Source organism: Sturnira hondurensis, unplaced genomic scaffold, assembly GCF_014824575.4.
Source record: "Sturnira hondurensis isolate 20B ecotype Veracruz unplaced genomic scaffold, ASM1482457v3 Scaffold0017436, whole genome shotgun sequence".
Classification (NCBI taxonomy): Eukaryota; Metazoa; Chordata; class Mammalia; order Chiroptera; family Phyllostomidae; genus Sturnira; species Sturnira hondurensis.
In genome coordinates this window covers 7,372,449-7,388,210 of record NW_028090067.1, presented here as the reverse complement: position 1 = coordinate 7,388,210, position 15,762 = coordinate 7,372,449, and the positions used below count along the sequence as shown (strand labels likewise).

Genomic DNA, 15,762 nt, shown 5'->3' with positions numbered 1-15,762 from the left:
ATTTCCATACCAGGATTCTCTTACTTACATGATTATATCTGATGGAACTGCATGATTGCCCTTTTTAAAAATGTTTTTTAATTTATTGATTGGTTTGAGGAAGAAGGGGAGAGAGAGAGAGAGAGAGAGAGAGAAATATAGATTTTGTTGTTCTACTTATTTATGCATTCATTTGTTGAATCTTGCATGTGTCCTGACCAGGGATTGAGCCCGCAACCTCCTTGGTGTATCAGAACAACACCCTGATGTTTGGTCAGATCCAGCGGTTCCTAATGTCCCAGTCAAGACCACTAGGAATGACTTAGAATTACATGCATTCCAACCACTAAGGCATTGGGGACTTTGTGAACAGGAATAAAAGCATGGGCATGGAATAATTGTCCCAGACACTGAAGCATAAGGGACTAGAGACACATACAAATTGCTTTGTGTATATAGAGTAATAAGCCTATTGGTTGTTGAAGACATCTTCAGTAAGGAAAGACTTAAATAGCTTCATAAACTGAAGCTTACAGAAATCAGTTACAGTCAGAAAGCAACAGTAGTAGATTTGGAACTCAGCTAGTCTGACTCAAGGACCTAAGCATTTAACAACCAGTATGCTATATTAGCTCTCTACACATGGGAAATGTCTAGAGACAAAAAAAGCCATGATCTAACCTTGTTATAGGCAATTTATGGCAATATCCTTTTCAACATACTGTACCAATCAAATGGAGAAGAGGTACTAATGTGGTCCATAAAAATCTATTTTAGATTCACAGAGCTCAATTGCTAGTTCCTCTGCCCCCTTTATGGTTTTAAATCCTACTTTAGCAGAGGATTTATGTTCTGTGATCAAAATTTAATTTAAAAAGTGTCCCTTTAGAAAATATCCCTGCTTGGTCTCAAAAGGCATCGGTGTTTCCTTGTTATTTCTGAATATTAAATCACAAAAGTGACTCTCACTCAATTTGGAAAATAAAGACAACTGCAATTTGAAAAATAAATGAACTCCAAAGCTCCACAGTTTAGTGATATCTACTGTCATTTATTCTATACATTTTTATATGTATTCACACACACATACATATATTTGGTGTTGTATTACATACATGATTTTTTAACCTACTTTTATCACACATATGCATTTGCTAATATTATATAATGAAATGACCTTTAATAATTTCCCAGATATTGGATCCTTAGATTGTTTATGGTTTCACAGTTATGAATGATAATTAATATCATTCATAAAGTTTGCTTGCATTTCTAATTACTGTCTTAAAATAGATTCCAGCAGTAGACTATTATTAGGACCTAGAAAAAGAGCAAGGTATTATTTCTGTGTGTCACATGTAAATATGTGGCTATGTAGTTCTAATTCTCCTGAAACGTAATGATTTTCTTTATGTCACAGAAATTGTTTTTCATTAGGAACATTCTTGCTTTGTTTTAATTTTTATGAGAATCATATGAATATGTTCTCAGTGCAAGAAAAGAAGACATTATGGAAATACAGTAAAAACCGAAGGTGTCACTTTAAACCACCCTTTCTCTGTCCCTTGATACCTTTCCCCAGAAATAATACCCATCTGAACTTTTGGCATATACTATATACTTTCAGGCCTTTTTCTCTACGTATGTATATGTTTATATGTATATACTCTAACATACATATAAACATACATACATTACATGTGTATGTATGTTTGTATACATATTTTAAATATATTTACATGTTTATACAGAGAAACAAAGATATGGCTGGGCTATGACCCCATGATAGGCTTGTATCTAGTCTCCCCACTTTGGTTCTTGTCAATTTTCAGTTCGTTCTTCATCCCATAGGAAGAATACTCTTTTTAAAAATGTAAATACTATCATGTTGATTTCAATTTTTTTTAAAGATTTTATTTATTTATCATTAGAGGGGAAGGAAAGGAGAGAGGGAAAGAAATATCAATGTATGGTTGCCTCTGCCAAGGACACACAATGTATCGTGTGTCCCCTGCTGGGAACTGGCCTGCAACCCAGGCATGTGCCCTGACTGGGAATCGAACCACGATCATCTGGTTCGCAGGCCCGCGCTCAATCCACTGAGCTACACCAGCCAGGGCTGATTTCAGTTTTAATCCTGATAATTTCTCACTGCTATAAGGCTAATAAATTTAAAAACCTTAATGTTACTGACAATGCTCTGTGTGATATGGCCCCTGCTTAATGTTTCTGCTGTTCTCCCATGTGCTTATTGCACTTTAAATATACTTAACTGTATTCAGTCTTTTTTTTAGTTTCTTCATGGTGACAATTTATTTTCCACCTCAGGGTCTTTGTATGTGTTCATAGAATGCTATTTTGTTTTGTTTGCTTTAACTTAAGTATTACTTTATCATGGAAGCCTCTTTAACCCCTAACTGTGTTAAGAACTCCCTGTAAAATGGGAGTTTATTACCTCTTTATACCATAGTTGTATTTATATATATCTTCCCTGGCACTAAAAATAGTTTTATTCATTCTTTCAGTGGATAATTATATTGAGCATCTACTATGTTGCCAGGCACTGGGTTAGAAGTTCATTGTATAGTAGTAAATGTAATAATAAAAACATTGAGGTCATGTTTTGCATGTCTTTGGTTTTTCTAATCTAATTTCTAGTAATTTATTTTAACAGTATTTTTAAAAAGTATTGATCTGTGATGAACACTTTAAAAAATATCTTTTACCACAGGAATTTGCAAAACACTGAAATATAGGAATTAAAAACACATTGAGGAATTAAGGCAGGTAGATAAGGATGGAGAATGATTACATTGACGATAGTGGCATCAACTTCATGTAAAGATAATTAGGACTTACTTTAGAATACTGAAAAAGTAAGGGGTAGAACTGGACCTATTCGATATAGGACAGAGTGAAGGGGCCCCCACTGGCTGACCACGACCCTGCTAGTTCCATAGGCACTGTGCTTGCGTGGAGAACATGGGCTGTGGTCACCACGGTAGATTTCTTGTTATACTAAGTTTAGGGCTTATGTATCTCTTAACATTTTATTGTGAAGTTATTCTTTATTGCAATATTTGCTAACTAATCGCAGAATAATCGTTCTGTGTTTATTGTGCTTTAAACAAGGCTATGTTTAGTAAAGAGTTAAGGGCATAGCTCATCTCGGTTAGATAATGGTGATATTTTTGGATCATTTGTAAAACTGATTAAAATGTATTAGTTTATTTTGTACTATTTCAGGTATTAAAAGGAATTCGAGTACAAATTATCAGAGCCCAGCAGATAGTGCAAATGCCAATGTAAACCTACAGAATTACGGGGAAGCGTCTCCAGATGCCGTCAGTACAACTTCAGACAGTGCTCAAGAAAACAACGACCTGGTAATCATTTCAGAGAGGTTCTGTGAAGAGAAATGCCACCAGCTTCATCTCATATTTAATATGTTCATATTTTACGACATTAGTATATAAAACGAATTGACTTAGATTGTGGGTGATTTACTTTGTTCTCTCTTGAAAATTCTCTTTCTACTCTTGAAAATTCTTCCCTCTTACTGAATTGTTTTTCTCTGAATTTTACTTTAAAAAATTTTGTTTTTGTATTGAGGAGGGAAAGTTCTATCTTTTTTTATCTTTTATTTTTCAATCTTTAGTTTCAATTTAAATATACTTGGAAACAGTTTGATAGCAAGGATGGTGGTTTCTCTGAGGGGCTTTTTACAGAAGAACTATATTACTGGTTTACCTAAGCCCTCTTCACCCAGTGCAGTATTCTGTGGATGACTTAGAGAATATGTTCAGCTTTTAATGGAAATAATATCACACAGAAATGTCATGTAATTAGTGTTCATAGTCAAAAAAATTCTTCTCTTGACTAAAAAGGAGCTGAAGTTTATGACTATGATGTAATAACCACATTCACTTGATCACAAATATATATTTGGTTTATTAGGCCGCAGGTGTATTTTAGAGGTTATAGCATTAGTTTCCAGTGGGTTTTTTAGAATTTTGTTTTAATTACTTGGTGTACTAACATTATTTATGCAATCATTGTTAGATGTCAGTCGTGATGTTTAAAATTACCGGTGTTAATGGGGAAATCAACATACGAGGGGAAGATACAGAAATCTGTCTTCAAGTGGACCAAGTAACACCGGCTCAGTTAGGCAATATCAGCCTTCGACATTACCTTTGTAATCGTCCAGTAGGTGAGACTTTAATGTGACTTCAACTTTTACCTTTTTATGCAAATGATTTTATACATATGTATTATTTATACATACTATTTATACAAAAGCCAAAAAACAATTGAACATAGAATTTCAAAACTAGACTATAATTCTATTCCTACCTCTTCTCAAATTGTATAATTTTAGATTATGTCCACCTGCACAGTTATTTTTTTTTTTCACTTTTCTTTATAGCTCGCTTAGTACCATACTCTTACTCCTTTTTTTATGGTCTTCCTAACCAAGGAATTCATTTTGAAATGCCTTGAATGTATGGGTTGTATGGTCAATACCCTAAGGCCTTATTTTTCCCAGCTTTCTCATTTGGTTGTTAGAAGGATAAAAAAGCCAAACAGGAAGGAAGGGAGGGAGGAAGGGAGTCAAGGGGGGAGGGAGAAAAGGAAAAGGAAGGGGGAAAGGGGATACATGGAAAAAGAAAAGAAGTTTAGCATTAACATTTCAAACATTAATAAACATATGAACAAAGATTGTACTTGATTTGTTTTTGTTTGCTTGTGTTTGTTTTTCTATAATGAGTGGATTTTGGATTCCTTTAATAGGAAGACCTTCATAGAATAGTTTTATGGCATAAGAGGTAGTAGGGAGGAGCGTTTTTCTTGACTAATGAAGATTTTGTTTTATTTCTACTTGAACTAGATACTCTTTTTGTTTGAAGTTGTTTCTGGTTCTCAACTCCCTGGAGTGTGTATTGGTGTATGTATGTGTAGATACAGGTATAGATTGGTAAGACACTGTAAAGTAACATTTACTGAATTGTTTGTTTCTAATAGCTCTTATTTTTAAATAGGATAATTAACCCTTGTTTTTTTTAATATGGGAAAAAACATCTCAATGCATACTCACATCCGTGCTGAAGGAAAATAAACGTTTTCTGTTATGAATTTAATGAGTGGGGTCTTCTTATGAGGACCCACAGGACAGATAAGTTTGATTCCTCAGGAACTGAACTGCTCTGCCTTTCCGAAACGACTGGTTTGCTTCAACTCATGGGTTTTCCGAGTTGTGAAATGGATATTTTTCTCTCCGCTGCTAGAAAGCTCATTTTGGGTCACCCTTTGGTACAGAAATTTAAATAATGTTTGAGTTTTCAACCTTCCTGCCTAGTTTTTCCTCTTTCCTTCTGTCCTTATTTTTATTCTGCTTACTTATTTTTTATCTGATTATGCCATGTGCAGGCTGCCTCCTGTTGTTTTGGGAGGTAGGTAAAGTAAAAGAAATAGTTATTCTTAGGGCCAGTTTAGTTAGTGGTTCCACTAGAAAATTATCCTTTTTAAAATTATATATTCTGTGAATGCTTTATTGAAAGTCTAAAATATATTTTTGAACTCAAGTATTTATATCTCTGTAAGCTACATGAAGTTCTTTTTTGGAACAAGGGCAAGGCATAAATAAATATAAATATTTAATATCCAGTTTTAATAATAAGGAACATACAAAACTTCTGCCTTTTGTTACTTCTTGAGAAATGGCTTAGGAGTCACTTTCAATGCCATGATAGTTTCTGCATGACAGTCATCCATTATCTTACAAATCTATAGATTGCTACATACCCAGACGCACTCTTAAGTATCTGAGGTATGCATGATATCAGATTTATATCATGGCATGTTGTTTCATGTTATCAAAAAATAGAAAATAGAGACAAGCCAACATTATTGCAGTAGAAGATTGTCTATGAAAATTGAAAATAGGATAGCATTGGTATGTTGTGTATATACTGTATATACTGTGTAAATATCACTTAAATTGCAGGTAAATATTAAAACTTTATTATTGCTTAACCGTTGTTTAAAGTGACAGTAACCTCTAATGACAAATAATCAAGGGTGACATTTTTGAGTTAGCATCACAGTTATAAATTGATTTGTTCTTTTTCTGTAGGTTCTGATCATAAAGCAGTTATTCATTCCAAATCCTCTCCAGAGATTGCTCTGAGATTTGAAAGTGGGCCTGGTGCTGTAATACACTCTTCGCTTGCAGAAAAAAATGGATTTCTACAATGCCATATAGAAAACTTTAGCACTGAGTTTCTTACATCTTCTCTTATGAACATTCAACATTTTTTGGAAGATGAAACTGTTGCAACAGTGATGCCAATGAAGATACAAGTTTCTAACACAAAAATAAATTTAAAAGTATGCTAATATTTTCACATTTTCTATTATAAATGTTCGCTTTGCTACCTGAATTTCGATTCATGCCTGAAAATATGCCTCCTCTGTAACATACTTTACCAGCATTTATTGAAATAAATAAATGATTTATTTATTTATTTAAAAAGAATAACACTATGTGTTAGACTTTGTGATGAATGATGTAAAGATTCTTCTTAGAATTAAAAATATCAAAATAGAATGGGCAGTTTTCTCTCTATATTAACTAAAGCACTTAAAGGTGCATTTCTAACTCTTTAAAAATATTGACTGATGTTTTTTAAGAAGATAATTACATGAACTTAGTCATTTACTTTAATAACAACAGGCCGGGGCTGTTTCTCCTGCAGGATGACAGTCCTCGCAGCAGTGCCACAGTGTCCCTGGAACCAGCTCCCGTAACCATACACGTTGATCATCTCGTGGTGGAGAGAAATGATGATGGCTCTTTTCATATCAGAGGCATGTCTGAGAAACAGTTTAAGTGAATACTTGCTAAAATTTGAAATTAAGTTATTTACATGCCAATTATTTTTCCTCACTGTTATATGTATGCTCATATATAGGGATAGATGACTGAGGGACACTTTCAGTGCATTGTGATAAAATATTGCCTATGTATGGATCTACCCCAGAACTAACTCATCTGCAGTTCACAGGCTTTTGCTTTTGAAAATTAAGAAGAGTTTTCAGTGAATGCTTTGAATGGCCCAAATTTCTGAAGTAGCTTATTAAAAAATTTTGAGATATGCTGTGTTTTTCCTCCTTTGAGACAAATTTACTTAGCAAGTAGGAACATTGGAAATAATCTCATTAGTAGCTGTTTCAAAAATTATTTGTAGGTGTTTGTTGGTGTGATAATGGCAGTTCACCAAATATTTTTCTTCACTCCTTTCTCTCCAGCCTGCGCCCACCCTTGCCATATTCTAAGGTATACTAGCAGCTGTTCTGGATGTGATTAAAGTTCATCATGAAGGAATAGATGCTTTTATACTTTTTTGCTTCTTATACTACTTCACACTTCTTGGGAAACTCTTTAAAACAATGATTGATTTTGCAGTAAAGACTTTAAAAAGAACTTGAAATAATTTTTCAGAAAATTTGAAAGGAATGCTATAATTTCTTGTTCCAGTAAAATGTAGCTAATTAGGTAACTATTAACAAGACTACCAATGAGTGAAGAAGACAAAAATGTTTGTCGTGTGTGTATATATATATGGTGTGTGTGTATATACCATGCCATTTATCATTAATTACTTTTAATATTTGTATACTGGCTCTCAACATTTTTTTTCTCCCCAACAAATGTAGGGCCTGGCATATTCCCGTCTGAAACAGTGGCCATTATGACATCAAGAGTCAACCGAAAGGGATGTGAGGAAGGGACTACCTCCCAATAGGTTATATCTGACTGTACCTTTAAAGGTCTGCGACTGGCAACTCTTTGCCATACACACCCTTAAAATTATTACCACAATGCTTCCTAACTTGAAATGTGGGAAGATTTATTTGATTGCTAAACCTAAAGAAAGGTAGCATCTAAATTCAGAAGACTGTCCACATGACCAGAAAGGAAAAATGAATACAAATTTTCTGTTTGAATAAACAGAACTGTTGAAGTGTATGAAGTCAAATATTTATGAAGCACCTGCTGTGGTACTAATAACAATGCATACTTGAATAATGCTTCCCAGTTTATAAAGTTCTTTTACATTAAACATAAACTCATTCTTACCATAACCCTTTGTAATAATTAAGGCAAGTATTCTTATCACTTCTATTTTGCAAATTACCGTGAGAAATTGAAGCTTATAGAAGTCGGGTGACTTGTTCAAGATGAAAGAGTTAGAAAGTAAGTGGCAGGTCCTGTACTAGGGAGAAGTATATGTTGCTGCAAGACACCGCAGGCTTCATCCTTCAAAAGCATGGACTTGTTCATCAAAATTTGTCCTAAGAACTTGAAAGATGAACCTCTTTTAAAGCAAATGTAAGGAAATGTGTCTTTCTGTAGCAATAGACTTCAATCACCCATGTCATTCACAGGTTCTCTTCTCATTCCTTTCCGGTCCCCTCCCCCCCATCTTTTTACCTTCTCCACCATCTTGCCTCTTTGTCCCCGTTCCCTCCCTTCTTATCTCTTCCTTTTCCCTTCCCACATCTTTCTGCCTTCTTCTCCCTTCTTACCTCTCCCTCTTTGCCTCTTCTTACATACACACCCCTCTCCCTCTCTTCCATCCTTCCTCTTTCTCCTTTACTCTCCAAATCTCTTGTTTCTCCTCTCCATACCTCTTCCTCTTCTCTTCTTTCCCTTTTCTCTCCTTATTCTACCTCCCAGTTATTAATATAAAATAGGTTTTAGAGTTGTTTAATCAGTGGCTTTTTCATTATTCTTAGAATCCCGTGAGTAGTAAGATGTAGGCTAAATAGAATAGGTCCTGGGTCTTCTGTTATCCTTACTACAGCAGGGTAACTCAGCTTTTATTTTTAGTTCATTTTAGTGTTGTGAGGCATATTTAATTTTTAAAAAGGATTCTTTAAAAGTTTGAAAACCAATGACGAATCACATGGTATTTTACGAATGCTATTTAGTCTTTTGAGGTTGTTTCCTTCTGGGAATCTTTTTAAGGGGGGGGTGGAATTACATTGAGCAGGTAGTACTCTTTCGTTTACACAATCCAGTTTGACTTCATATACTGTTATTCTCTCATTCCATGTGATTTTACTGAACCTGGCAATCATATGACACTCTGTCACAGAAATGAGAATAGGATCCAGCTTGGCCAATCTAAAGATTTCATTGCTTGGGACATGGTGACTAATAAATGATTTGACTGTGACCCAAGCATTCTGAGCCATTTTTTTTGTGAATTGAGGAAGACACTAAGGGTCACAGACTCTGAAACTTTCTTTCTTTCTTTTTTTTTTTGAAACTTTCTTGTTTGAGTCACCAGTGGCTACCTTTGCTGTCATATGACTGAACCAACACAGAGAGAAAGAAAAGTTTACCTAAGATATAGTCAGGTTTCTAAAGTGATTCTTCCAAGGACACATGCATCCTAGTATCCAGCCCTGCCTGAAGCATCGTCCCTTGGATTTCTGTGTTATGTCATACCATTCACACAAAGTAGACAATTTAGTATTTTTTAGTATACTCACTAATGGTGCCATCACTATCACAGTCAGTTGTAGAGCATTTTCATCACCCTCAAAAATACCTCTGTCTACTAGCAGTCTCTTCCCATTCCTTCCCCAGCCCAGGGCAACCCCTACTGTGCTGTCTGTCTGTCTGTCTGTGGATTTGCCTACTCGGAACATCTCATACAAACGGAATTATACAATATATGGTCTTTTGTGACTGGTTTCTTTCATTTAGCATAGTTTCAAGATTCATTTATGTAGTTGCATTTATCAGTACTTTATTTTCCTGCATGGCTAAGTAATAATTTCATTTTATGGACCACTACATTTTGTTTATTCATAACTTGATGGGCATTTGAATTTCTATTTTTTGACTATTACGAATTATGCAGCTATAAACATTTGTGTATATGTTTTCATTTCTCTTGGGTATGTATCTAAGAATGGAATTATTGGGACATATGGTGACTCTAAATTAACCATTTGAGGAACTGCCAGACTGTTTTCAAGTGGTTGCACTAGTCTGCATGTTTACCACTAGAGTATATTGAGGGTTCCAACTTCTCTACATCTTTGCCAACGCTGCTTTTATCTGACTCTGATTATAGGCATCCTAGTGGGTATGAAGCGATGGTATCATGGTTTTGATATATACTCTTCTAATGGCTAATGATGCCAAGCATTTTTGTTCATGTCTTTATTTGCTATTTGTGTATCTTTGGGAAAATGTTCACATCCTTTGCCTGTGCTCTAAATGGATTATTTGTCTTTATTATTGGGTTTTAGGAATTCATTATGTATTATAGAAATAAGTTCCTTATCAAATATAATTTGGAAATATTTTCTTCTATGGACTATCTTTTTACTTTTATCAGAGTGTCCTTTGAAGCATGAAAATAATTTTTTTTAGTTGTGTGCAGTTTATTTGGGTTGTGGTTGCTTTTTTTTCTTTTGTGCTTTTGGTGTAATATCTAAAAATCCATGAACACATCTGAAATTATGAAATTTACCCCTATGTTTTCTTTTGAGAGTTTTATAGATTTAGCTGTAAGTTAGCTATTTGATCTATTTGAGTTCATTTTTGTATTTGGTGTGCTGGTAAGGACCATAGACATATCAGTTTATTTCTGAACTTGCAAGTGTATTTCATTTATCTGTAAATCTAATTGTGTAGCAGTACCACACTGTCTTAATTGCCGTTTTGTTCAGGGGTAAGTTCTGAAATTGGAAAGTGTGAGTCCTCCAACTTCAGGTGTTTGTGTGTGTGTGCACGCATTTGTTTTTACTGTTCTGCGTTCCATGAGGTACCATGTAAATTTTAGAATCAGCTTGTTAATTTCCACAAAGAAGCCAGCACAGTTTAGATAGGGATTGTGTTAAAGCTGTAGATCAATTTGGAAAGTAGTGCCATCTTAACAATATTAAGTCTTTTCATCCATGAACATGTAATCTTTTCCATTTATTTAGGTCTTTAATTTCTTTCAACAGTGCTTTAGCTTTTGGAACTGAAGTTTTTATTTTTGTTAAATTTATTACTAAGTATTTTACTTTTGGATGATGGTTTAAATGGAGTTGTTTTCTTAATTTGTTTTAGGGTTGTTCATTTTAAGTGTTTAGAATAACAAGTGATATTTGTACATTGATCTTGTATCCTGCAACTTAGCTAAACTCATTCATTAGTTCTAAGAGTTTTTAGTATATTCTTTAGTTTTTTTCTATATGCAAGGTTATGTCATAAGTGAGTAGAAGTAATTTTACTTCCTTTCTAGTGTAGATGCCTTTTATTTCTTTTCTTGCCTAATTGCCTTGGTTAAAACCTTTAGTACATTGTTAAATGAAAGTGGTGAGAGCAAACAACCTTGTGTTGTTTACAATCTTAAGAGAGAAGCATGCAGTCCTATACCATTAAGTATGGTGTTGGCTGTGGGATTCTTGTGGTTAACCTTTGTCAGATTGAGAAATTCCCTTCTGTTCCTAGTTTGCCGAGTGTTTTTATCATAAGAAAGCATTGGATATTGTGAAATGTTTTTTCTGTACCTATTGAAATAATCATGTGACTTTTGTTCCATTCTGTTACTGGGATGTATCATGGCAATCGTGTTTGGATATTACCTCAACCTTGCATTCCTGGGATAAATCCCACTTGGCCCCAGTGTATAATTTTTATACATATATCACTGGTTTCAGTTTTCTAATATTTTGTGGAGGGTTTTTGTGTTTATATTTATGAGCATAGTGATTTTAGTTATGTCTGGTTTTGGAATAGGGGTAATACTAGCTTCATAGAATGAGTTGAGAAATGTTACTTCTATTTTTTTAAAGAGTTTGTGAAGATTTGGTATTAATATTTTCTTAAATGTTTGGTAGGATTCGCCATTGAAACCATCTGGGCCTGGGCTTTTCTCTGTGGGTAGTATTTGTGATTACTGATTCTTTCTCTTCACCTGCTATATGTGGATTCTTTCTTCGTCTATTTTGGTAGTTTATGTCTTCCTAGGACTTTTTCTATTTCATCTAAGTTGTCTAACTTATTGGAATATAGTTGTTCATAACATTCCTTTATAATCATTTTTATTTCATTAAGATTGATAGTAATGTCCATTGTCTAATAATTTCTTTACCTTTGAGGGGGGGGTCAATCTAACTAAAGTTTTGTCAATTTTGTTTTATCTTTTCAGTGAATGAGCTTTTGGTTTTATTCACTTTATTGTTGTTCTATTTTAGAATAATTTCTTCATACTAATAGAGATATGTTTATTTTTAAATTAGTTTTTCATAATAGTAATTGAGATATATCAGGTATTTAGAAATGTGGTCTGAGCATTTTATTTGTTTTATCAGATTCTCAGATACTTAACCCTGGAAGTGATTTGAAAGAAAATGTCACAAGTGAATCAGTGCTGCTCACCAGTGGAAAGTACGACCTGAAGAAACAGCACAGTGTCACCCGAGGCACTCAGACGAGCCCTGAGGCTCCTTGGCCTTCTCAGTCAGCTAACTTTGTTGAGTGCGCCTTTGGCTTCACAAGGGAGCAGGTAATGGGCAAACTAACTTATTCTCTTTCAGCTTCAGCAACTAAAATAAATGTTACATGCTAAATAATTAAGAAGTTATTTATTTATTTAGGCAGCCTTCGCTGGGTGCCTCCTATGGATCCCCACCCCGTGTTAGATGTTGGGGATGGCCTGTTGAGCGTGATAGGAACGGGCCCAGCCTTCAGAGAGGCTGCCTTCTAACCGGGAGATGGGGGAGTGAATGTGGGCGAGTGCTGGCTTCTCATTCTGGAATGCTTCCTGGGGAATAAAGTCATGTCGATATCTTTTTAAATAATGTCTTATTTTTAAGTTGGAAGGATATTATAATATTTCAGAAAAATATTTAAAACAACTTTAGTACATTCTAACCTCCTAAAGTGCTATTAATACTTTATTTTCCTCTTAGGCTTTTTTCCATAATTTTCTTAAACAATTGTTATTTTAGTGTATATACTTTATTATTTTTTACCTAATATTGTTTAACAGTTATTTTTTTATATTGCTTATATGCTTCAAATTCACTTTTAATGGTAGGTAATGTGGATGTGGATGTACTCATATCTAAACTTTCTGTTAACATTTGTTAATACTTGAACTGCTTTTTATTGTGTGCCATATCATAACTAAAATGCCCAGCAGAAGTTTAATTCTGCATAATAGAACCACAGAATGACTTCATTTATGTTCAGCAGGGTTTGTTGGATGTCACCTGTGAGCCAGGGTACAGAGGTGAACAGTGTACCATCCTTATCTGTTGAGAAACTCAAAGTCTGGTGGGAAAGACAGGACTGTGTGATGGGTGATTACAACATACCTTTGTAATGCTGCACTAGAGACTGAGGAAATACAGGAAGGTACCCAGCTTGGTTTATAAGCAGGAATTCTTAAGCTGGGACTAAAAGAAGTCTGAGAACTATTTGAAATTAAATATATATATATATATATTGATGTATCTGTAAATGCTTTTTTCTGAGATAGAAAGTACTTAGTCTTATCAAATCTTCATAGTGAGGGGTTAGGGAATAGTTCTAAGAGGATAAAGTACTTGAACTAAGTGTTAATTAGGAGGGACACCTATTGGCCATCTAGATGAAAGTGCCTAATGAGCCGGTCAGAACGTGGGTCTGAAGCTGGAGAGGGTGGTTTACACTGTATCAGACTGTGTACGATAGTGGGAGCCACCAGCAGTACATGCAGTCACCTAAGAGAGTGACTCGAATGATGACAGAGGTGACCCATCCTGGAGGCTAGTAGAATATTAAAATTTAAAGGTTCTTAAACAGAAGAGGAAAAGATGAAAAGCCCATATGTGGAAAGGGATAAACAGGAAAGAGCTGTGGCATGAAACGCAGAAAAGGAGAGACACTTAGGAAAGTGAGGTGAGTTCAGCACTGTCTAAAGCCACAGAAAGGTCCAGAGAAATTAAAATTAAGCTAAATTACTGTTAGAGTTTGAAATTAGGATTTAATTTGTGTTTTGAGTTGCTGGGTCAAAACTTGTGGACATTTTAAAGGGCTTGAAATGTGCTTCCAACTGGCCTCTCAGGGCAGTTTTCAGCATAAGTGCATCCTCACCAGCACTGGGTATTCCTACTGTTCCAAGGGTCATACCTTTAGCTACTACATAAATTACCTGTGTTTTCTGAAAATAACTGAATTCTCTGATTTTTCAAATTTGTCATTTCAGCTCTTGGAAGAGAACGAATCTCTTAAGCAAGAATTGGCTAAAGCTAAAATGGCTCTTGCAGAGGCTCACTTGGAAAAAGATGCTCTTCATCATCATATAAAGAAGATGACAGTTGAATAGTGGGAGTGGCAGTGACACTCAAACTGTAACTCTGGAGTCGGGAGGCTGTATTTATGGTGTGATGTTACCAGTTAGCGAGAGAATTTCCTTTTCATGAAAAAACAATAAAATGAAATGGAACATGATGAAGTGGTGACTATTCCAAAGCCAGTTTAGGAAATACTAGGTACGAGCATTACAATCTTTTGGTTGTTTTATGTTTTGGAGTTTATACCTCTTTTAAACTGGTGTGATAGAGGGAAGGTCAACACATACTGTAAAATAATTCCATGCCTAATGAAAAGAAGATGTCATTTCCTAATTTTGATACCACACTATAGGCATTTTTTAAAAAGAAAAATGAAATCTATTGTGTTCCACAGATAATAATTACTATTATTTACAAAGTTGCAAATGCTTTTAAGGCTAATGTAAAATAAAAGGCTTACATTTTAAATGTTATTAAAATAATGTACTTAAATCTATAATTATTTAATTACTGTGAAAATCCAATCAGATTAATAAATTATATAAATACTGGGTTTGAAAGTTCTGGAAAATCTTCACCCTACTGAACTTATTAAGTAACTGGAAGTGTGAAAAAGAAGTTATTTTAAATGATGGATAAACTGTGTAAGTTGAAGCTATAATTTTTCACAAGATGGTATAAATGTAAAAATAAAAAGCATAAACTATAAAGAGCAAAACATTAGAGTATAAGGCCAACTGACTTAAAAAACATTACTTGTACATTCCTTGAAATATTTATTATAAGAAAAAGTAATTTAACTATCCCACTAAATTTGGCAGCATTTATAACTGTAATAACTGTAATTAATACTATTTGTATGATTTCTTTACCTTTATCTTTTCTCTGTTTAAGGAGGGGAATGTTTTCAGAGAATTTTCTTTACACATACAAAAACCAATTTGATACCATTCTTCTAGTATCAGATTTAGGTGGGTGTTTGCACATACCAGTTTATATAGCTAGTTTTGATTAAAGTTCTTTGTGACATACATACTTCTATAATAATAATAATTGCGAAATTCTGAATTCTATTTTCTAGGAATTGTTATGGTTGAAGCCAACACGAGACATTCTCAGTCATGCATTATGAAATACAAGTTCATGAGTGTTTAAGAAAGAGAGGCTTTTAAAGATTAAAATATATTTCTGATAGAATGAAACTAAGTGGGGGTCTATTTTAAAATTTAAATTCTTAAACATAAGCATATCCTAGGTAGAAGATGAAACAGCTGGACCGCTTTTCTTTAACATACTTGAACGTTTTAAACGACGCGACGACGCTTTATGGTGCTGTGCTTGTTGGCATGACTTCCGTCGCCATCCCTGTGTCTGAGTGCTCGGAGGGGAACGCACGTTTCATTACTTAAGTGTTGGAGTGACTTAGGT

At 34.4% G+C, this 15,762-nt stretch overlaps 1 protein-coding gene across 3 annotated transcripts in view; it reads left to right on the top strand.

Moving 5' to 3' along the window:
- Positions 1-14,882, top strand: part of BLTP3B (bridge-like lipid transfer protein family member 3B) — a 71,173-nt gene extending 56,291 nt beyond the window's left edge. For 2 of the 3 annotated variants that reach the window (XM_037068538.1, XM_037068541.1), the window contains 6 exons: positions 3,226-3,365; positions 4,042-4,192; positions 6,116-6,369; positions 6,738-6,862; positions 12,362-12,560; positions 14,247-14,882. In XM_037068538.1, coding sequence (XP_036924433.1) covers positions 3,226-3,365; positions 4,042-4,192; positions 6,116-6,369; positions 6,738-6,862; positions 12,362-12,560; positions 14,247-14,366 — 989 coding nt within the window. In that variant the 3' untranslated portion in view covers positions 14,367-14,882. The remainder of the gene's footprint in view (positions 1-3,225; positions 3,366-4,041; positions 4,193-6,115; positions 6,370-6,737; positions 6,863-12,361; positions 12,561-14,246) is intronic. The other variant, XM_037068539.1, reaches the window with a different exon arrangement.
- Positions 14,883-15,762: the final 880 nt, after the last annotated feature.